This window comes from Hyla sarda, chromosome 12, assembly GCF_029499605.1.
Source record: "Hyla sarda isolate aHylSar1 chromosome 12, aHylSar1.hap1, whole genome shotgun sequence".
NCBI lineage: Eukaryota > Metazoa > Chordata > Amphibia > Anura > Hylidae > Hyla > Hyla sarda.
Genome location: NC_079200.1, coordinates 60366475 through 60391288, shown reverse-complemented (window position 1 = coordinate 60391288; position 24814 = coordinate 60366475). Strand labels below are relative to the sequence as shown.

The 24814-nt window shown below is 42.2% G+C and overlaps 1 protein-coding gene across 2 annotated transcripts; it reads left to right on the top strand.

Annotated features, from left to right (window-relative positions):
- Nucleotides 1-3958: 3958 nt before the first annotated feature.
- On the top strand, nt 3959-24068 carry HRH3 (histamine receptor H3). 2 transcript variants are annotated; one of them, XM_056549279.1, is made up of 4 exons: nt 3959-4078; nt 7653-7967; nt 8195-8361; nt 20004-24068. In XM_056549279.1, the coding sequence occupies exons 2-4, from the start codon at nt 7724-7726 to the stop codon at nt 20916-20918; spliced, it is 1326 nt and encodes a 441-aa protein (XP_056405254.1). In that variant the 5' UTR covers nt 3959-4078; nt 7653-7723; the 3' UTR covers nt 20919-24068. The 2 variants fall into 2 exon arrangements, with proteins under 2 accessions (XP_056405254.1, XP_056405255.1); XM_056549280.1 differs by lacking the exon at nt 3959-4078 and having other exon boundaries at nt 7420-7967; nt 8195-8277.
- Nucleotides 24069-24814: the final 746 nt, after the last annotated feature.

Sequence of the window (24814 nt, the reverse complement as noted above, 5' to 3'; positions counted from 1 at the left end):
GCGATTCCCCCTGGTCCAGTCTGGAGCTCACCTCCTCATAAAAGCTGAACAGGTTAGTTTGACAGGACCGATCCCTCATAAATCCATGCTGATACGGGGTCATACATTTATTTTTATCAAGATAATAGCAAAATAGCATCTCTTAGAAAACCCTCAAACAATTTACATACAACCGAGGTTAAACTAACAGGTGCTAGAGCCACCTTCCAATTGTACAGTTTTCCCCAATAAACTTATACTTTATCTCTAATATTGGTTGTCAACTACCACTCTGTTTTGGATTTTTTTCTTTAGCATTTTAGAAGGGGGATAGAAATGTAATGCACAATACACAGTAAATGTTAATTCAGCACAATTAGATTTTCTTTTGCATAAACTCTATGTTCCGGTTTGCTGTACACAGTCGGACCAGCTGAGCATTTGGAGCCACAGTGTAGGTGTAAAACAATAAAGGAGATTAAGCCCACGGCAAAGGTTTTCTACCACACATTATTGTTGACCGGTTAATTCTTTATTTGCCCCCCGCCTGGGAACATATGTAATATAACCATGAAAGCCCTCCGCCTCCCCCTTCTTGCAGTCATCTTTGAGGAGGTAACTTACTATCTCCTTGTCTTGGTTGTGGGGAAATATTTAATTCTCCTGTCTTGAGAGAAGAAATGAAGGTAGACATGACCCGATGATAAAAGGTTGTATTGAAGGCTGGAAAATTACCTTGTCAGCGAGACAACACTCCAGACTGTCATCCTCATGAAATGTAAACACAGAGCAAAAAAAAGAACACCCACTTCATAAGAGCCTGGCATCTCCCTGCAATTACTACAAAGTCGGCAGTGTTCACCTGTGCCACTTCTTTAGAAACTGATCATTTACAGTATACTGACTGGCAGTAGTCTAAAACCCACAGCTCTCAAATGTTGCCAAACCGCAAATTCCTGCATGCCTTTTGGTGACAAAGTGCCATCCTTGAGGATAGGGCATGGAAGTGGTTTGAGTGGCACTCTAGTCCATAAAGCATCCCAAACAGGCAGACAATACTCCATGTTACAGTCCCCCCCCCCCCCCCCCCCCCCGCAGTGTCCAATTTTACAGTCTGTAGAACTGCTCCACAAAAAGTGCAGAGCTTGTGCAAATGTGACTCAACATGGATGTCCCTGGTCGAACTTGGGGTGGAAATAAAATTTTGTGCAAACAAAGATGTAAATGTTGGTTCTCTTTGGGGGGGTGAAGTACCGTAATAAAGTTATAAATTATGAAAAATCCCCACAAAAATTTACATTAACACATGCATTTCTTTTTTTGCTTTTAGGGACAATAGAGGTCTATGGGAGAAAAACCACCACAAACTGGGTAACATAAAAAGTCCCACCACCATTTTTTTTAAATGCCCCTCTTACAAAATGCAGAACAAGGAAAAAAAAAAAGAAGAACACCAAAACACTGACTAGCAGCTATTTTTTGGCAAAAAAACTAACAGCAAGAACACACCCTTTTCCACACAACACTATGAGTGCACCAGTAAGTGTTCTGATCTTAATGTTCTTAGTGCTCTGGCTTTTATACCACGATTGATAACATGGAAATGAAGTACAGTAAAAAAGAAAATCCCCTTTGATATGTGATTGTTCAGTAGTATAGCGCATTTTCTTCCGGCTCTGTGTTTTGTGACCAAGACAAACTCTGTAAGTCTATGGGACAATCCTGCTCACATAGACAGTGTCCCTACCGATATAAAAAAAAAAAAAAAAAAAACTTTTGACATGTCCTAGAGTTCTAAACAGTTGGTGTTGAGTGGTTTTTGTGCCTACTCTTTGGCCCTCATTTACTATTGCAAACCCGACATGTTTTGTCGGATTGTGTGCCAGATTCTGTCGCATTGCGCCAGAAATTCTGTCTGCGCCAGATTTTGAGCCCGAATTTGCGCCAGAATTTAAAAAACCCCAACTAACTCTCCATTTTGCTGAGAAAACCCGAAAAAGATGCGTGACCGCCTTGAAAAGGGGCGTGGTCTCCAAAAAGGGGCGTGTTCCCGACATTTTAACAAAAACCCAACATATTTACTAAGGTTTCCACAGAAAATGTGGTGGATGTGAGCTGAGGAAAGGCAAAGTGTAGGAAAAGTGGAAAATGTAGGGAAACCTTAGTAAATACCGTGGAAAATAAATGAGTAAATAAGGGCCTTTGTGTGTGTGATGGACGGTCCCATAGACTTACATTACACTGCATTTGGAAATTCTTCAGACCCTTTACATTTTATTACATTTTGTTATGTTGTGGCCTTGTGCTAAAACCAACAAAATTCAAGCTTCCCCTATCATTCTGCCCTCAATACGGCAGAATGATAGGGGAAAGTGATAACAGAATGTTAGAAATGTGAATTCAAGTAGACAAAACAGACATGGTCGCACATCTACATTTTGTATTTTAATCTAATTGCTTCTAAGCATGAATTCAAAAACTAACAGGTAGTTAGTATACATTTTGATCAAAAGGTACAAGCCCACTCGCCACGTCAAGGCCACCTATTTAGAGTGGGTCCCTAACGTCTCTAGCATAAAATGGCATAGCACTGGGCGGCGACCACCACCGCTGCAACACCAGTGCCCACAGGGGGAACGACCCACTGGCAGAGCGGCCCCAATGCCACTCAAACCAGTCCCTGGGCTGCACCTCCCCACAGACACGGTGCCATGGCAGCAATGGATGCCACACAGCATCACACCAATGTGAACAAGGTGTAAAAGCTCACTTACCATGAGCTCCCAGTAAGACTGGGAGGCTGCCAGAAATGAAAGGGCCCTGTGTAGCTACCTGCTACTTTATATAGGGTTGAGCTGAGGGGGTGGGGCAGAGTGCAGACCAAGTCAAAGCAACAAAAAAAGGAGGGGATAGAAAACACAATGTAAATTCAAGTAGAGCAAAGTCATGGTGGCACATCTACATTTTGTATTTTGATTTAATTGCTTCTCAGCATAAATTCAAAACTAACAGGTTGTTAGTATACATTTTTGATCAAAAGGTACAAGCCCACCCGCCACGTGAAGGCCACCTATTTAGAGTGGGTCCCTTATGTCCCTAGCATAAAAAGTAGCAGGTAGCTAGCTACACAGGGCCCTTTCATTTCTGGCAGCCTCCCAGTCTGACTGGGAACACATGGTAAGTGAGCTTTACACCTTATTCCCACTGGTGTGGTGCTGTGTGGCGTCCATTGCTGCCGTGGCACCGTGTCTGTGGGGAGGTGCGGTCCAGGGACTGGTTTGAGTGGCATTGGGGCCGCTCTGCCAGTGGGTCGTTCCCCTGTGGGCACTGGTGTTGCGGCGGTGGTGGTCACCGCCAAGTGCTCCGCCATTTTATGCTAGGGACATTAGGGACCCACTCTAAATAGGTGACCTTGGCATGGTGAGTGGGCTTGTACTTTTTGATCAAAATGTATACTAACAACCTGTTCATTTTTGAATTTATGCTGAGAAGCAAGTACCGTATATACAGTACTCGAGTATAAGCCGAGTTTTTCAGCACGATTTTTCGTGCTGAAAAGCCCCCCCCCCCCCCTCGGCTTATACTCGAGTGAACTCTCCGCCTGTCAATACCTTCTCAGTGGTCTTCACCCTGCGGACCTCCAGATGTTGCAAAACTACAACTCCCAGCATGCCCGGACAGCCATCGGCTGTCCGGGCATGCTGGGAGTTGTAGTTTTGAAACCTCTGGAGGTCCACAGGTTGAAGACCACTGTGGCCTTCGTCATCATCCAGACACCCCCTCTAGTTTTCTACTCACCTCCCCTCGGTGGGAAGGAAGGGTGAGCTGGTCCGGGCCATCTATGCTGCAGGGACTGTCCGGTGGGGAGGGTTAGTCGTTCCGGGCTGTCCATTTTCACCCAGGGGGGCCTCTTCTCCCCGCTCCAGGCCCGGCCTGTGCATCGTCGTCAAGGCAACGTCACTAGTCCGGTGCCGGAGCATGGAGAAGAGGGCCCCCCCGGTGAAAAAGGATAGCCCGGAACGACTAACCCTCCCCACCAGACGGTCCCTGCAGCATAGATGGCCCGGACCAGCTCACCCTCCCTTCCCACCGAGGGGAGGTGAGTAGAAAACTAAAGGGGGTGTCTGGATGATGCTGGGAGTTGTAGTTTTGCAACATCTGGAGGTCCGCAGGTTGAAGACCACTGATGAAGGGATTGACAGGTGGTGATGATGAAGGGGGGGGGATGATGACGGGGGTCTGGATGACGGGGTCTGGATGATGACATGGGGGGATGATGTATTTCCCACCCTAGGCTTATAGTCGAGTCAATAACTTTTCCTGGGTTTTTGGGCTGAAATTAGGGGCCTCGGTTTATATTCTGGTCGGCTTATACGATAGTTCAAATTACAAAATGTGAATGTATGACCATGTCTGTTTCCTCTACTTGAATTCACAGAATGTTAGAAATATTTGCAAATGTATTAAAGAGAAAAACTAAAATTTAGCATGGCCCTAAGTATTCAGACCCTTTACTATGGCACATGAAATTTAGCTCTGGTGCCTCCCATTTCTCTTGGTCATCTCTGAGATGTTTCTACATTGTGATTGGAGTCACCTGTGGTAAGTTCAGTTGATTGGACGGGATTTGGAAAGACACAGCCCAGCTGACAATGTATATCATAGCTAACACAAAGCCATGAGATGGAAGGAACTGCCTGTAGAGCTCAGAGACAGAAATCCGTATAGGCCCAGATCTGGAAAAGGGTACAGAAAATGTCTGCTGCACCGAAATTTCTCAAGAGCACAGTGGCCTCCATAATTCTTAAATAGAAGAAGTTTGGATAACCACAACTCTCCCAAGAGCTGGTTGGCCCACCAAACAAAGGAATGGGCAGAGAAGGGCCTTGGTAAGAGAGATGACGGAAAAGCCAATGGTCACCCTGGCTGTGCTCCAAAGATCCTGTGTGCAGATGGGAAAAACATCACTGCAACACTCCACTAATCTGGGCTCTGTGGCTAGAAAGAAGCCTCTTTGCCATAAAAGACACATGAAAACCTATCTAGAGTATGCAAAAGGACAGTGAGAAACGAGATTCTCTGATTTTATAAAACCAAGATTAAACATTTTGCCCTCAGTTTTATTTAAGCCTTGTGTCTGGAGGATCACCTGCCCATTACCATCCCTACAGTGAAGCATGGTGGTGGCAGTATCATTCTGTGGGGGTATTTTTTAGAGGCTGGAGTAGGGTGACAGGTCAAGTTTGAGGGAGAGATGAATGGAGCAAAGTATAAAGATATTCTTAATGAAAACCTGATCTAGAGTGGTCTGTGACATTTTGGGCCCGCAGGTTTACGTTCCAATAAGGCAATGACCCTAAGCATACAGCCAAGACAACTCAGAAGTGGCGTAGCGACAACTCTGTGAATGTTCTTGTGTGGCCCAGCCAGAGCCTTAACATCGACCAGGATCTCTGGAGAGACCAAATAACTGCTTAACCAATGGTGCCCATTAGAAAAGAATGCCAGAAAATCCCCAAATCCAGGTGGACAAACCTTGTGGCATTACACACAAGAAGACTGGGGGCTGTAATTGCTGCCAAAGGTGATTTTAACTAATCCTTAGTAAATAGCCTTAAAGGGGTGATCCAGAAATAGAAAAAACAGGTAATTTCTTTCCAAAACCACTGTCTGTCTCCAGGTTGAGTGTAGTATTACAACTTGGCTCCATTCACTTCAATAGAACTAAGCTGCCGAACCACACCCAACCTGGATACAGACAGGGAGCGGTTTTGGAAAGAAATGACCAAAACAAAAAAATGTACTGTATGTGTTTTTCAATTCCTGGATAACCCCCTTTAATGCTTATGTCAATGCTAATTTTAGTTTTACCTTTTCAATAATTTGCAAAAATTTCAAAAATGTTGTTTTATTTTGTCATATTTTTTATTTTTTTTTAAGCTGAAGGCCTTAACATAACAAAATGTGAAAAAGTAAAAGGGTCTGAAAACTTTCAGAAAGCATTGCTCAGCCTAAGACCATCTCGGGGGCACAGCCAGGGAGAACTTATTTCTTTAAAAACTTTTTAAAACTAGGAGATTACAAAATTTACCAAAGTACACAATAGACATGTGTCAGCCAAATCTGCTGTTTTTAGTGAGACCTGCCAACTTAAAGGGGTACTCCCATGCCCCAGCGTTCTGAACATCCTGTTCAGAAGGTTGGAGCGAGCGGACGCAACATCATGGCCACACCCCCATCGTGACTTCATGACACGCCCCCTCTATGCATGTCTACGGGAGGGGGTATGACATAGACATGAATGGAGATGGCGTGGCATGACATCACGAGGGGGCAGGGCCGTGACATCACAACTATGGCCGCCCGCATCCAAACAGGATGTTCAGAACGCTGGGACAAGAGAGTACCCCTTTAAATCTAGCAGCAGCACACAGGAATTAATTTGGATATTGTTTACTGAGCTTGTCCAAATCATAAAATGTTGCATGGTTTGGATTAAAGGTAAGCTCTCATACATATCCGGAATAATTCTCATGTTCTGTTACTGACCATCTCTGGATACAAGGTAGGTGGGGGCCTGCTACTGATTATTAATTGGAGCCCTATTTCCTTACGAGCCCTATGACAGCCACTAGGCTGCCATTATGGTATGCACATCCCGGTGTGCCTCTACCTTCTCAGCCCTGAATCAAATAAAGCCAAGGCAAGGGATAAATAATCCATGGCGTTCGCATACCAGCTCCTGTTAACTCATGAACATCTGACCATAGCCCAGGCAGCACCACTGGTGTTTTTTGGAGGAGCAACTTCCAAGACGGGGAGCTAATTCCAGACTTAATGAACAGCAGGATGATGTATATCTGCCAAGCAATGGACTTAGCCTTGTATAAGAGCCCAGCTGTCTGCTGCCTCATTATTACAAATCAAATATTATCTGCAAAATGAAAGGGTAATTGTTATGTTAATGATTCTCCAGGAGGGCGGCGGCAGAGCTTTAATATGCTTCATGGGGTCTAATGCAAGAACACAATATGCTATTTGAAATAAAACCAGACATACAAACAATATGAAAGGTTGTATTGTATCAATTTAATTATAGAGCAGGGCTAGGTAAGTGCTGTATCATAATAGTATTATATTGCAGCATCTTAAGATATTTCCTTCAGAAAAAACAATATTAAGATAGTTAAATCAATATTTTCTTTATAACAAGGATAGGCCCCTGCTTAGGAATTACTCATGTCTCCTCCCCACTATCCATGGCACCAGGGATGATAGGGTTAAACTAGATTTTTTTTTCTGATTTCCAGCTGATTGTGTCTGATATTTATAACCGAGCTCCTTTCGCTCGCTCTTCGATGAGGCTGTGGAGTGTGTGAATTGTGTGTGAGGCTCTTTGGCTGGGGGTGGATAGGAGGGAGGTATGGAGGAGGTGCAGGCCAGCACTGGAGATATTGGAAGGTGGTGTCTTTAGTATTGAAGTGGGGTAGAGATTGAAGTAGTGAAGGAAGCAGATGGGTTCAGACAGATAATAACTAGGCACTCAGACACGGGCACTGGGGGGGAGCTATGTGCTTCTGCATAGTGTAAAGTTGACTTGCATGGACTATGAGGAGACAGATGCCTCTGGATATCACATTAGCCTCTTCTCACATTGGTCCCTTCTTCCATAGAGAGATGCATATTCTACTGCGAGCACTACTGGATACTATGCTGTCAACCTAGAGACTGCTGTGGTGCTGAAATGGCCAGCACCCAGCAAACCTGGCATCTGAATGACTCGTGGAGGAGCAATGGAGGCACCGCAGCCCTACCAGGCAACTTTGCTTTCACCTGGACAGTGGTTTTGGCTGTCCTTATGGGGATCCTGATAGTGAGCACAGTGCTGGGCAACGCACTAGTCATGTTGGCATTTGTTGTGGACTCCAGCCTTAGGACACAGAACAACTACTTCCTTCTCAACCTGGCCATCTCTGACTTTTTAGTAGGTAAAGTATGCATTTCCTTTCTCAGCCCTATTAGTGTGGGTAAGGCTGGCATAGACTGGGGTGACTGAGTAGAGTAACCACATCCAGTCTATGCACTAGATACATGAGTTTTGTTGGGGAATTCGAAGCAGATATCAGAGTTTAATATACTGTACATACAAGTTGTTGATGTTTTGTAGCAGGTAATGTCCGTTACAGTAATAGTCTTTGTCTGTTGCTTTTTACAGGAGCCCTGTGCATCCCTCTGTATGTGCCCTATGTGTTGACTGGAAGATGGAGCTTTGGCAGAAGTGTCTGCAAACTGTGGCTGGTACTTGACTATTTACTGTGCACCTCGTCCGTGTTCAATATCGTCCTTATCAGCTACGACAGATTTATTTCAGTAACTAGAGCTGTGAGTACCTCCCTGCCACCAGGGCTGAATGGGTTAATAGTATGTGTAAGCTTCTTCTGCAATTTGATGCAAATGATGCTATGGGAACAATAGTGTACAATGCATCATGTACAGATAATGCCAAAGGCTGAGATATATGCATGTATTCCTTGTGTCAGACATGGCTTGCTGATAACTCCTTCACTACCAGAACACACACTATAAAATTTGGTTATCCCACTGAATCTTTGCAATATTATTTGTCTTATAGTAGGAAATCTGTAGGAACTGTATAGACTATATATTTCCATAGAGCTGAAGTAATAACTTGCAGATTGATTTTGCACTCATCTATACAGGGGCATATGTAATGACCACAAAATAATAGCACCGAGCAAAAGTGCCCTAAAGAAAAATGTCACATAAGAAGCTGACAGCTCTAATAGAAAGTGCGTTACTCAGAAGAGTCAACATCAAGAAAAAGTCATGTCTAGCCATAGCGAACTGGATGCATTCACATTCGATCAGCTCTTAAAGGGTTTGCATCAGATTAGAAAAACAAGGTCTGCAGCGCCACTCTTGTACATGGGCTGTGCCTGATATTGCAGCTCATCCCTATTTGCTTGGATACTGTACCAGACAGAGACTAGGGAAAAGTATGACCCTGTTTCTAGAAGAAAAATACATTTGAATTGTATACTATCCAAGCTATACAAACAGATTAACATTGGAATAATCTGGACAGTATGTTCTCCTTTATGTGATAATACAGCTCTGTATAAACAGTTTTTTTTTCCAGAAATAGTGCCACTCTTGCTCATTGACTGTGCCTGGTACTGAATCTCATTTACTTAAAGGGAATCTGTTAGATCTATATCATGCACAGAGCTGCAGACATGGGCAAATAGCGGATAGGGAGAAAAAACTAATATTTGTCTCAGCCGATGACTGTTTGCAAAGTAATAAAATCATGTTTTCCTTCTAAATTCAAGTGTTACAGAGGCTGTGCTGGCCTCCTTCCTCCCCCACCCCTCCCAGCTTGGCTTCCAGTACTGAGCTGTACATCAATGACGCAGGGATGGGTGAAGGAGGAAGAAGACATGTATGCTGAAGCTCAGCACCTCTTCTATGGCACTTGAGCTTGGAAGGAAAACATGATTTTATAACTTTGCAAACAACCATCAGCTAGTAGAGAAATATAATTTGTTTTACCTCCCTATAAGCTATCTTCAATACAAGACGCAGCCTATGGACAAGAGCATCACTGTTTTTGAAAAAATATTCAGAGAACCTTTTCCCCAAATTTTACTTGGACGCAGGATTTTTCTGTTTTTGCATTTTCATTTTCTCAATTTTTTTCCACTGGAGTACCCCTTTAAGCCTATTAAATATCAGGGAAGAAAACAACTTGTCTGACTGTTGTTGGATTTTTGTTGGGAGTCAGGAAACAACATTTAAGGGGATCTTCCTTTAAAGGTGCTCCCTGCTTTGGACAATCACTACTTGTTAGAAGATTACCTTGATAAAAGGCATTTTTGCCTTGACAGTGATCACGGTAAATATGCAACAGCATACAGTACATATTATAGAGGAAGAAATTCAACTCTGCAATAAAATAGAAAATATTAGGTTATACAATACTAATGTCTGAGTGCAAAGACCTTGCATTGCAACAGTATAAAATGTTGAAGTGGAGAGACCTATAGAAGAATGCAATCTACAATGTCTGCCTTGGCCCTTGGATACCAGAAACTGGGTAAGATAAGTAAAACTGTGTGTGCCACAAAACTGGCACAATTTGCGCCAAGAAAAACAACCAAAAACTGACTCCCATGACTTGCACATTTCTAAACACTTTTGTAACACAACCAAAAAAAAAATGTGTGTTTTGATCTCTTGAGCAGGGCTCGCCTCTCTCCTTGTTAAGCACTCCGGTACACTCGGAGACCTTCTAATCTCGGCAGTGATGGTCCATTCAGCCAGTCACCGGTCTCAGCCACATATGCATCTATGCATTTCATTACTAGGATTTTCTCAGAAGGTGCTTTTTTACCTTAATTCTGCAAATCACAGTTAAAGCGTGTCATTTTTACAGCGATTTTGGAAAATTGCAGCAGAAACATCCAAAATGCAGCACAAAGTACAATGTGCGAACACAGCCTTAATACTTCAAACCTTCATAAACATCCTCTAATTGTGATTATAGGTCAAATCACTTTTAACCTCAATAAAAGAGACTTGCATTAAGGGGGCAGGCCGTGACGTTATGAGGGGTCGGAGCAGTGACATCACGATTCTCCGGCCCCTGTATCGCCCGTCATTACGCACAGAGTACATTTGCTCTGTGCAGTAATGACAGCGGGGTGCTGCAGCTGAGAACCCGGGGGTCCCCAGTGTCGGGACCCCCGCGATCAGACATCTTATCCCCTATTCTTTGGAAAGGGGAAAAGATGTCTAGTGGCGGAGTGCCCCTTTAACTTAATATTTGGTTGCCCACCCTTTGGAAAACATAACTGAAACTTTGGCTTCCTATAACCATCAATAAGCTTCTTACACCTCTCAGCCGGAATGTTGGTCCACTCTTCCTTTGAGAACTGCTCCAGGTCTCACTTATTGGAAGGCGCCTTTTCCCAACAGCAATTTTAAGATCTCTCCACAGGTGTTCAATGGGATTTAGATCTGGACTCATTGCTGCCACTTCAGAATTCTCCAGCGCTTTGTTGCCATCCATTTCTGGGTGCTTTTTGAAGTTTGTTTGGGGTCATTGTCCTGCTGGAAGACCCAAGATCTCAGACCCAAGACGCAAACCCAGCTTTCTGACACTGGGCTGTACAGTGCGACCCAAAATCCATTGGTAATCCTTAGATTTCATGATGCCTTGCACACATTCAAAGCACCCAGTGCCAGGGGCAGCAAAACAACCTCAAAACATCATTGAACCTCCACCATATTTCACTGTAGGTACTGTGTTCTTTTCTTTGTAGGCCTCATTCCGTTTTCGGAAAACAGTAGAATGTGCTTTACCAAAAAGCTCTATCTTGGTCTCATCTGTCCACAAGACGTTTTCCCAGAAGGATTTTGGCTTACTCAAGTTCATTTTGGCAAAATGTAGTCTTGCTTTTGCTTTTTTATGTCTCTGTGTCAGCAGTGGGGTCCTCCTGGGTCTCCTGCCATAGCGTTTCATTTCATTTAAATGTCGACAGTTCACGCTGACACTGATGCTCCCTGAGCCTACAGGACAGCATTGAATATCTTTGGAACTTGTTTGGGGCTGCTTATCCACCATCCGGAATATCCTCCGTTGACACCTTTCATCAATTTTTCTCTTCCGTCCACGCCCAGGGTGATTAGCTACTGTGCCATGGGTTGAAAACTTCTTGATAATGTGGCGCACTGTGGACAAAGGCAAATCTAGATCTCTGGAGATGGACTTTAACCTTGAGTTTGTTGATATTTTTCCACAATTTTGGTTCTCAAGTCCTCAGACAGTTCTCTTCTCCTCTTTCTGTTGTCCATGTTTAGTGTGGCACACACAGACACACAATGCAAAGACTAAGTGAACTTCTCTCCTTTTAAAATCTGCTTTCAGGTTTAGTTCCAATACACAGAAAGGGAAGAAACATGTGTATAGCAAAACATGTGTAACTGCAATCCTTTTCTGTGAGAAATACTTCATTTTCTAGAAAAAATTTTAAGGGTGCAAACATTTACGGCCATGACTGTATAAGTCCAGCACTTGCAACTATGATGACTAGGTGAAAGGATCAAACTACAATTCCTCAGCCAGAGGATTTATGGGAAATGTGGGAAGCATTAGAAATTAATTTAGATGGAACTGCAAACCAGTACTGAGCCAAACCCATGCCTGCCACATCAGCTACAACAGGTAAGCACAAGGCATTTACAAGAACCTCTACATCATTTAATTGCCCCCAAAGTCCCAGCTGTGAGTATTCATTGTTTGTCAGGTTTTTGTCAAGAAGAATATTTTCATTCATTCACAGAAAGCAGAGATCTTGAAAGGAATATGAACTAAAACTGAAAGAACACTTGAAAGTTGCAGATTTTTATAATTATATAGTTAATAAAATGTGAGCTATGGATTGGTAGACTCCAGGCTTGTACATTTCCCTGGCACTAATTCATTGGAGCATAATATCAATATCCTGTACAGTACACACAGTGCCTGAAACAGGTAAAGAGTAGTAAAGAACATGTAATACCTCTCTGTACTGTAGGGAGGCGCTACCAGACAGCCAGTCAGTACGTACACTTCAGTAATACAGGGGTTTAACCAGTAAAATGTCCATTCTGATTGGTCGGTTCTTCCAGGCATTGACATATTTTTCAGATCTGGACTGTCCGTAGCATTGTATGTTGAGTCTGGGTTCAAGTTACAATGGTCTAAAAAAGACCATTGTATGTTGAAAATATTGTAACCTGTGGCCATTGTAAGTTGAGGGACTACTGTACAATATATTAAAAAGTTGCAGAACGTTTCTAGAGAAAGTCCATCATAGCAACCTTCTTTTTATTTCTTTAATGATAAATATCCTATAGTTTTGTGTACACATAGGTTTCCATCGTTACAGACAACAAACAGTCCCTGTGTAGTCGGAGGATGCAGTTTACTCCTTTACATCTGTCCCCTCTTAGGGTCTGTTCACACTACGTAATTCCCGCGGAATTCCGTGAGCGTAATTGGGCAAACGGAATTACGTGCTGTGAACATAAACATCAGTGTGAATGGGTTTCCGTGAGATTCATTCACACTGCGGAATTTCAGCGGCGCTGAAATTGTTCCGCGCAGAGAAAGAACATGTTAATTCTTTGCGCGGAAGTCCGCGAACACTGCATAGACGTCAATGGTGACGGCGGCCGCCGCCAGAATGGAATCTCCGCTCGCGGAATTCTGCGAGCGGAGATTTCGTTCATAATCCGTAGTGTGAACATACCCTTATATGTCCCTTTATCTGTTCAATTATACATTTTGTAAGTGTGAAAGACATAGAGGAAAGATGGCAAGGAGAATCAGACTACCCAGGACTTCTTTGTAGTCTGTTACCATGGAGACACAAGGCTCTGCATAGGAGCTGTACCTACAAAACATAAACGACTTAAAGGCTTCTGAGGCATTTGTAACAGTTGCAGAGCAACAGCTTGGAAAATGCTGACATACAAAAAAGTGGGAAAATTGAATGTTCTTGCTATAAACCAGAGAATCTCTTCCGTATTCCCTAATAGATCTTTCTGTCGGTGGGGCCATGTGGGCGTCCTCCATATATTTTACAATATGTTTTGGGCTGGTTGTATAGGTCAGGTTTTATAATGTCTGGGGAATTGGTCAGTGTCAGGCAGAGCAGGGATCAGGACTGTATTGCAGTAGGTAATCCTCAGTATATCGGGAATTCTTATTGGATTTTTTCACATTAAATGAAATTCTCGGCAAGACCAGCAAACCAGGATAATTGTATCGGCGGACATGTCAGAAACCTCTTTAATTTAGAAATTGCCATCCTTTGGGTGAGAGAGAAAAATACACAAGGCACACAGTAACCTATTATACAAGGTCCGGACCTCCATAAATATAAAGTGATCACCACCATGACAGTGTAAAGTGCTTGAATATAACATTTGCCTGTAGTGTATACCTAAACATGTCTGCACATCACATACTGTATGTATAATCATCACATTCTGAGGTCACAACCAGAGGACTGTACAGAGATGAGCGATGCCCCATTGGCACTGCTCATGTCTTCTGCAGGATCATTCTTAAAGGGGACCTCTTATCAAATAAACTTTTGATATATTTTAGATTAATGAATGTTGAATAACTTTCCAATAGCATGTTAATGAAAAATATGCTTCTTTCTATTGTATTTTTCCCGATCAGTCCTGGCAGCAAGCATTTCTGACTCATGCTGGAGTCCTAAACACTCAAAGCTGCCAGCCTGCTTTGTTCACAGCCAAACAGGCTGTGAACAAAGCAGGCTGGCAGCTCTGAGTGTTCTCCTTTGTGAACAAAGTAGACTGGCAGCTCGTAGTGTTTAGGACTCCAGCATGAGTCTGAAATGCTTGCTGCCAGGACTGGTAGGGAGACCCCTAGTGGTCATTTCTTCAAAGTGGAAAATGAAATAGAAAGAAGCATATTTTTTGATAACATGCAATTGTAAAGTTATTCTGCAAACATTAATCTATAATATATCAAAAGTTTTTTTTTTATGAGAGGTACCCTTTAAAGGAAGTTCTTCCTGTTCCAACTGCTGAATGATTGATATACAGTGGTCCCTCAAGTTACAATATTAATTGGTTCCAGGACGACCATTGTATGTTGAAACTATTGTATGATGAGACCAGAACTCTATAGAAACCTGGTAATTGGTTCTGAAGCCACCAAAATTTCATCCAAAAATAGGAAAAAGTGAGGATTAAAGAAAAATAAGTAGATAACTAATATAGATAAAGCAAGTCCTTACATATAAAAGTACGAAAGATCTTCTGGGAGCTGTAATCACTGTCTATGTCAGTATTTCCCAACCAGGGTGCCTCCAGCTGTTGTAAAACTACAACTCCAAGCATGCCCGGACAGCCGTTGGCTGTCCGGGCATGCTGGGAGTTGTAGTTTTGCAACAGCTGGAGGCACCCTGGTAGGGAAACAGTGGTTTATGTAGAGGACAGGAGCTTCTTCAGGGTCCTATACAGTACACACAGTGTCCCAAATGGAGCCACTCTAACTTGGTGTCCAAAAGGAGCAGCTAACCCTGGCACAGGTAAGGAGTAGTACAGAACTTGTAGTTCCTCCCTGTACTGTAGGGGGCGCTACCAGACACCAGTCAGTGCATGCACTTCAGTAATAGAGGTGATTTACCAGTGAATGCCCATTCTGATTGGTCAGTTACTGCAGTTTTGACACGATCCACAGATCTGGACTGTCTGTACATTGTATGTTGAGTCTGGTTTCAAGTTACAATGGTCCAGAAAAGACCATTGTATGTTGAAACTATTGTATGTTGAGGCCATTGTAAGTTGAGGGATCGCTGTACATTGAAATGTCCTGTTGTAAAGAAAATGGTTCCGCAGCAGCTGTAATGTTTTCATACAGTACTGTGTCCCGGCAGAACATAATACAGAACCTAAGTGGCTGTACAGGTATCTTAACATACACCTCAGATGCTGCAGAATATTATAATACACATCTCAGCTGCTGCAGAAACTCATTGTATCATGCACAGCATCATATTATACAACAGCTGCTGTAAAACATCACGATATACTGTGGCTGCTGAAGAACATTATAGGACCTTAACTGCTGTAGATTATAATATACGTTCAGCTGGCTCCGGAAAGTTAAACAGATTTACAAATTACTTCTATTAAAAAAAATATTCATCCTTTCAGTACTTATGAGCTGCTGAAGTTGAGTTGTTCTTTTCTGTCTAAGTCCTCTCCTCTCTGATGACACGTGTCTCGGGAACCACCCAGTTTAGAAGCAAATCCCCATAGCAAACCCCTTCTACTCTGTGCAGTTCCCGAGACAAGCAGAGATGTCAGCAGAGAGCACTGTTGCCAGACAGAAAACAACAACTCAACTTCAGCAGCTGATAATTATTGAAAGGATTAAGATTTTTTAATAGAAGTAATATACAAATTTGTTTAACTTTCTGGAGCCAGTTGATATAAAGAAAAAAGTTTTTTCCTGGAATACCCCTTTAATTTACACCCCTAAGCTGCTGCAGAACATCATAATATACACTTCAGCTGCTATAAAACATTGTAATGCATACCTCAGCTGCTACAGAACATCAAAATGCACATCTCAGCTGCTGCAGAACATCATGATGCACACTTCAGCTGCTGCAGAACATTAAAATACACATCTCCCATACAAATTTCCCCCATTTTTTCACAAAGTAGCAAATGCTCTTTGCACTTTCCAATCTAGTTTGTAAGAAAGGGAAGAATTATCCAACATATTGCGGGGGAGGGGGGGGGATAGATTATCATTGGTTTTACCCTGTTTTTATGGTATTGATTTGACGTATGATTATAGCAGTTGCTCCTTTAGACTTTTCATTGCAGCTTCTGCTTTAGACACTTTTTTTCTTCTAAAATTGTGTGTAACTCTATACCAGCCCAAACCTGGTCTACAAAACTGGCTGTGGACAATTTGAAAAAAGTCGCACACTTTTGAGCAACAGGTTAAAAAGTTGCAGAGGAGGAACCATATATAGTAGTGCCCTGACATGTCATTTGAAAATATACGTACTAGCCCTTATATTTATCACATGCCATGCAACGATTTAATAAATTTGGCGCACGTACACATTACTATCACACAAATTAAAGGTGTAGAAAAAATGTGAAAAATGAAAGGTGATGAAGGTCTGTACATATTCATATGCAATGTCAGGGGCTGCAAAGGTTAAAGAGAAGAATTTTAAGATCATTTCCAGATGGTATACGGTAGGTACCCTACAACATTGCATAGAATATTCCCAGATATATCCGATAGATGCTAGAGGTGTAAGAATGAGGAAGGCACCCCCTTCATATATGGTGGGGGTGCCCTAAGATCCGAAACTTTTGGGAAAAAGTATTTAAGATCTATTCTAGCTTTATGGGGGTAAGAGTGGAAAATACTCCTGAGGGTGCTCTATTTACATTGACAACGGACTCAATGACCTCATTTAAGGGGGGGATTCTGAGGTTTTGTTTAGCGGCCGTAAGATTGGTGATACCAAGATATTGGCGTAGCAAAATTACCCCAACTTTACAGGAATGGTACATAGAACGAGCAGAAATTGCGAGAGCTGAGGAATGGTTGGCCAAATAGAGCCATGCAATCAGATTTGGAGTAACTGGCTAATTTTAGTGGAGACTTCGGAGTTCTCCCGGATGTTACGTTTACAGTAACAGGCAATAGAGAGGACAGTATAATTTTTTTTTCTGTTTTCTTTTGTCTTCCCCCTTTTCTTTTTTCTTTTCTTTTCTTTTGTAGAGGAATTGGGGTATAAGAAAATTGAGAATAGAGAAGAATGTTGTGTTATAACGCTGAATATTGGAATGTTTTTGTTTTCCTCGTATTTTCTTTTTGGCAAAATTAATACAAATGTAGACGCTGAAAAAAGATGTAGAAAAATTGTTCACCTGCACCACCCTTGATAAATTCCCTCCCCATGGGATCTTGCAGATACTTTTCTTATCTTGTCTGGTCTTAAATTACTTAGATCACTTTTCCAGCAATGTCAGCTACACTATGATGCTACTTTCCCCGTTGGGCGTTACATAAGCTTAAACCTGATAATCGCTGACATGATAGATGATGGTGCATCCAGTCTGCAGTCACTCATCCATCATGTTGTTGAAAACAATACAGGGAATTTCATTTCACAGAAAGGATTTGTAAAAACTGAGTCACTGTCCTCCTTTACCTGAGTTCTTTTGAGCTTTTTCTTGATTTCATTTACAGTCATGGCCGTAAATGTTGGCACCCCTGAAATGAAGTATTTCTCACAGAAAAGGATTGCAGTAACACATGTTTGGCTATACACATGTTTATTCCTTTTGTGTGTATTGGAACTAAACCAAAAAAGGGAGGAAAAAAAGCTAAGACATAAAGTCACACCAAACTCCAAAAATGGGCTGGACATAATTATTGGCACCCTTTAAAAATTGGGGAAAAATTAAATCACGCCTGAAAGCAGATAAAAAGGAGAGAAGTTCACTTAGTCTTTGCATTGTGTGTCTGTGTGTGCCACACTAAGCATGGACAACAGAAAGAGAAGAGAACTGTCTGAGGACTTGAGAATAAAAACTGGAAAAATATCAACAATCTCAAGGTTACAAGTCCATCTCCAGAGATCTAGATTCGCCTTTGTCCACAGTGCGCAACATTATCAAGAAGTTTGCAATCCATGGCACTGTAGCTAATCTCCCTGGGCATAAGCGGAAGAGAAAAATTGATGAAAGGTGTCAATGCAGGATAGTCTGGATGGTGGATAAGCAGCCCCAAACAAGTTCCAAAGATATTCAAGCTGTCCTGCAGGCTCAGGGAGCATCAGTGTCAGTGAGAACTATCCGTCGACATTTAAATGAAATTAAACGCTATGGCAGGAGACCCAGGAGGACCCCACTGCTGACACAGAGACATAAAAAAGCAAGACTACATTTTGCCAAAATTAACTTGAGTAATCCAAAATCCTTCTGGGAAAACGTCTTGTGGACAGATGAGACCAGGATAGAGCTTTTTGATAAAGCACATCATTCTACTGTTTACCAAAAACAGAATGAGGCCTACAAAGAATAGAACACAGTACCTAAGGTGAAACATGACGGAGGTTCAATGATGTTTTGGAGTTGTTTTGCTACCTCTGGCACTGGGTGCCTTGAATGTGTTCAAGGCATCATGAAATCTGAGGATAACCAATGGATTTTGGGTCGCTCTGGTGTGCTGTGTGTGCGTCTTAGATCTTGGGTCTTCCAGCAGGATAATGAACCCAAACGTACATCAAAAAGCACCCAGAAATGGATGGCAACAAAGCGCTGGAGAGTTCTGAGGTGGCCAGCAATGAGTCTAGATCTAAATTCCATTGAACACCCTCAGAGAAATCTTAAAATTTCTGTTGGGAAAAGATGCCCTTCCAATCGGAGAGACCTGGAGCAGTTTGCTAAGGAAGAGTGGTCCAACAATCCGGCTGAGAGGTGTAAGAAGCTTATTGATGGTTATAGGAAGCGACTGATTTCAGTTATTTTTTCCAAAGGATGTGCAACCAAATATTAAGTTAAGGCTGCCAATAATTTTGTCCAGACCATTTTTGGAGTTTGGTGTGACATTATGTCCAATTAGCTTTTTTTCATCCCTTTTCTGGTTTAGTTCCAATACACGCAAAGGGAATAAACATGTTTATAGCAAAACATGTGTCACTGCAATCCTTTTCTGTGAGAAATACTTCATTTTCTTGAAAAATGTCAGGGGTGCCAACATTTACGGCCATGACTGTACTTGTAGGTAAGAACCCTGCTGCTTTTCTGCCCTCTTTCCATTGTGCTATTTCCCTGAAATACTGAACAAAATCTGCAGCTGCATCTCCCACCTCTCCCCTTCCATTAGAAGGTTTTATTTTTTTGTGAGCTGAAGAGGTTTCTAAACATTTTAATAACAAAAATATTTGTGCAGCTCATGTGAAGGCTGGATTCACACAATGTAAAATTTTCCAAGAAAATGGAGGTGCATTTTTACAGATTACAGATGCATTTCTGCAGCAAAATAAAATATGCGCTGAATTTTTACACAGCTTGAAGACTAAGACTGAAAATAGTTAACCAGGGTTGGTACGCAATATCCCTTGTGTAAAAATAGAATAAATCAATTAAGATTAAAAGTTTGCAGTCCTTTTGAGGTGAACCCTATTGTAGTGTAATTCCAATTTAGCGCTTCTAAATGACTTTAATAAACAAATAGAGATATGATCTCACTTCAAAAGAGGAAAGATATCGTATGTCCAGTGGGTGAAAGATGAATACGAAAGATAATGAATACAAAATACATACCATCTTCTGAACCTTTGAAGGAAAGACTACAGGACTATATAATAGGGTACATTTTTTAGTTTTATTACTTTGTTTTTTAAACTGGCTAATACTTTGTCTTTTCTCTTTAGGTTAGCTACAGGGCTCAGCAGAGTAACAGCAAGCATGCAGTGTTGAAGATGTCCATGGTCTGGCTCTTGGCCTTCCTACTGTACGGACCAGCTATCATTACATGGGAATACATTGCAGGGAAGACCATCATCCCCGAGGGAGAATGTTTTGCTGAATTCTTCTACAACTGGTACTTCCTAATTACAGCTTCCACCATCGAGTTCTTTACGCCTTTCATAAGTGTGACTTTCTTTAATGTCTGCATTTACCTAAATATTCAGAAGAGGACAAGAGCCAGGCTGGACCTTATGCAAGAGGCTCACAGCCAAACCACCACCGACAATCAAAGGGTCATGGTTGAACCCATCAGGTCCAACTATCTAAAATGTTGGAAGTCAGCTCAAAAGGGGTCAAAAGCTCGGAACGCAGACAAGGCCACCTTCAAGGAAACAGAGGCAGAGATCTTGGAAAGGGTAAAGGGTGCCAAAAGAGCCTCTCTGAATGGTAGTTCAATGACTGTACTTGGAAAATCTAAAAGTAGCAGAAGAAGCTTTACAGAATCTGGTTCTACTCCATCTCTGGAAAAACGTATGAGGATGGTTTCTCAAGGAATCGCTCAACGTTTCCGCTTATCGAGAGACAAAAAAATTGCTAAGTCTTTAGCTGTCATTGTCTGTGTATTTGGGCTATGTTGGGCCCCTTACACCTTACTCATGATCATAAGGGCAGCCTGCAGGGGGCACTGTATACCACAATATTGGTATGAAGCATCTTTTTGGCTGCTATGGGTAAATTCAGCTGTGAACCCCATTTTGTATCCATTGTGCCATTACAGCTTTAAAAGAGCATTCAAAAAAATTTTGTGCCCCCAAAAGTTGAAAATCAAACCAAGTAGCAAATTACACCATTGCTGGAAGTGCGTGAACTCAGGATGACAGTAGGCCAGTTACTATAAGGAGACATACATGATGGAGAATGAAATGGGCACAGTTCTCAAAGGAAGTTGGTCTTAGAGGACTGTTTGAGGCTGACAAATCTTATGGAGGACAGTAACAAAGGAAGAGATTAAATCCTTTCAAGTTAATGAGACCCTTTAATGGGAAGCCATTAAATATCTTAGCTGGCATTGTTACTATTCTTCGCTTCTTCATGTAGTGTCACCTACTGTATTCCTGATATAAGGAACTTACAGCTGGAGATACCCTTACTTCCTACCTGATGGATATAATGCTTGTATTTTAATCTATTGATTATTTCATAACTGGTTCCTAATATAGTGCCAACATATTCTGCATTGCTGTACAGAGAATGAATGTACTCACATTGGTCCTTGTACACATGGTGCTCACAATGTGGACATAGTGGCTAGTTCCATAGGCACCTTCTAATTAGGAGAGTAGGAGGAGACCATTTTAAGTGCAGGAAACTCTTAGGAAGAACATGCAAAATCATGCTATATGAGCCACCATGCCCCTTAAGGACTAAGTACTATGTTATTGGCTCTATAAGAAGTAGAGCCAAATTTAAAGTAATTCTCTGTCTTATAATTTTATAACATAACTTTAGAGGTTAGGCTCTGTTTTTCGGTTACAGAGCACCAAATCTCTAAACAGTTTACCCCTGATTTGGACCTTAAAGAGTACCTGTCACCAAATAAAACTTTTAAAATAGTGTTCCTTGCATAATTAGCAGACACTTTCCCATTCACTTGCTTTTAAAATTAACATAAATATGTTTAAAATGTACTATAAAAAACAGCCACTAGGTGGCTCTGTTCTGTTCCCTGTCACAATTAATACAGTGAGTTTGGTCTCCTCCTGGCCTGGCAGGGGTCCAAACTCAGGAAGTGCTTCTTTGCACTGAGCTTGATTGACAGCTGCACAGAAAGTGAAAGCTCCACAGAGTCTCACAGAAAGCTGCACAGACTGAAAGCTGCAGGAGAGCCTCACTGATAGCAACACAGACTGAAACATGCACAGAGCCTGAGATCCTCTATTCATCACAGCACTGCAACCATCTGAGGGCGGAAGTGGTCCCCCAGCAGGCTTCTGTGATGTCATGCCTGCTGGGAAACGCCCACTTTCTCCTGCTGGGAGATTGCACTATGTGAGCAAGAAGAAAGGTATGCTTCACAGCTTTTTAAAGCTCTGAAAAACATTTTAAGGGCTGGTGGGGTGTTAGGAGTAGTTAGGGAACATAGCCTGAGTTAGTTTAGAACAGTTTATTTGGTGACAGGTACTTTTTAAAAGGGTTGTCAGGTGAAAAACAACTTATTCCCTTTCTACAGAAAAGCAGATAAGAGTCTTATTGCAGAAGGTCCAACTGCTGGGACCATCTCCATAACGAGACCCCGGCTGAATGCCTGCTGCAGATGATGCCCACTCCATTCATTACTATGGGAGTGCCGAAAACACCCGAGTACAGCACTCCGGTGGATAGAGGATAAGTTGTTTTTCACCAGACAACCCCTTTAAAGTGAACTTTTCCCATATGTTATGCTGCTCTTGCTGAGGGAAGCATAACATAGGGAAAGACACACTGTTTTTAGTGGTCTGTTCTCGGAGCATAGCATGCTGTAGTTCACTGACCATCCATCAATGATTGACAGGTGTTTTCCTTTGCATAGTACATCAGCAATCAGCTGGGTGGGGAAATGGGGGGATTTTGGGGGTCCACAACAGCAGACTGACTCCTGTGGCATGTTGCTGCTTTTGGGCACATTCCGAGAATTACAGCATGTTATGTCACTGGGGACAGATGACTGAAAACAGCATAACATACATAAAAAACTCCATTAAAATGGTTATCCCTACAGGATAGGTCATACCTAGCTAAGCAGTGGATTTCCAACTACTGCAGAAAAGTGGTTGAGCATGTTTGCTGCTCCATTCACTGATAAAGATAGCCAAGTACAGTGCTCCGCTATCTTCTGCAGCCTTATAACAAGTGAATGGAGCAGCGGTGAACATGCTAAACCATCACTATATGCACAGGTGGGAACATTCTTGTGGGTCTCATTGGTCAGACCCCAACCAGACAGGTGATACATTTAAACCTTGGAAGAACCCCATTAATGACAAAGATGTAACCAGGGGTCAAGTCCTGGGGAAAAAAGTGTGGCAACTAACCCAAGATTTCCACTTAAAGGGGTACTCCGCCCCTAGACATCTTATCCCCTATACGAAGGATAGGGGATAAGATGTCTGATTGCGGTGGTCCCACCGCTGGGGACCCCGTGTTCCCTCTGCTGCACCCGGCATTCGTTTAGAGCGTTGGGTGCAGAGCCGGAGGCTCGTGATGTCACAGCCACAGCCCCTCAATGCAAGTCTATAGGAGGCGGCATGAGGGCCGTCACGCCCACTCCCATAGACTTGCATTGAGGGGGCATGGCCGTGACGTGACAAGCTTCTGCCCCCCTTCGCCAGTCATTGGGCACGGAGCGAAGTTCACTCCGTGCATCGGATGTCTGGGGTGCCGCAGCCAAGATCGCTGGGGTCTCCAGCGGAGGGACCCCGTGATAAGATGTCTAGGGGCGGAGTACCCATTTAAGGGCTGGTCCTGCAGGACTCCTGCTAATGGGAACTGCGTTCCTGCTGTGGAGAACTTGTTTTTCATGTGTCAAGATTTATTTTTTACAGATACAATTTTAGGGTACAAATAACTTTTAGTAACTCTTTTTAGGGCGTGGGGAATGAGAAACAACTCAATTTTACCATTGCCTTTTTGTGATTAAACTTTCTGCCATTTACCATACACTATAAATAATACTTTATTCTCTAGTCAGTATGATTACAGCAATACTAATTTTATATATTTATTTTTACTTTCCATAAAAAAAAATAGTTTTTTGTCACTTCATTCTAAGATCTTTACAATTTTATTTTTCCATCAACAGGGCTGTGTGAGAGCTTATGAGTAACTAGTAGTATTCTTTACTATCATTTTGAAGTCCATATGACATTTCTTTTCATTTTTTTTCCCAAAAACAGCAATTCTGGATTTATTTATTTTTTTGCATTTATCATGAGAATGTATTTTTTTTTTTTTTTTATAATTGTGGGTCTTACACTTGTCTTTTTTTTATTCTTCCTTTAAAAAATGTTCCATCATGGAAAATGTGTACTTTTTTAATAAACTAAAATATATATATATATATATATATATATATATATATATATATATATATATATTTTTAGACCTATTGCTCATTCGATACACTGCACTATTTATGTAGTGCAGTGTATTATTGTATTATGCCTGTCAGCATAAAGCTGGGTTCACTCTACATTTGGGCTTTATGCCAACATATACCTTACATTGGGTCACACGTAGCGTAGATGCAGCATATTTCCTACCTGGTGGCAGCCCTGTGTGTGCAGTGAGGTTAGGTGGCGGGGCAGGCGCATTCACGTGACTTTGACGTGCGGGCCCACCTCTAAACCTCAATGCGCAGGCAGGGCTGCTGCTGGGTAACACTGTGTCTGCTCATAGGAGAATACGCAGCATATTTCCCTCTGCGCGTGTGAAAAACATTGCGTACACACTACCTGTGACCCTACAATAAAGAGGTATTCTCATCTGGGCATTAATGTCTAGTAGAAGATCCATCTCTTAAGATGGAGGGTCTCCTGCCACCTTCAGTAGCCACTGCCAGAGGTGATCAAGAAGCCGTTTGTATCCCTCTTATTGATGTTAATGGCAGTTATGTAAACAGGGTAGTAATTAACCTCTATGGGATTTACATAAACTGCGTAAAACACTCCAATCAGCTGTTTTCAGCTTTGCAACCACCTCTGGTGTACCCAAGCAGGCGGAAGGCCCTCAATATTGA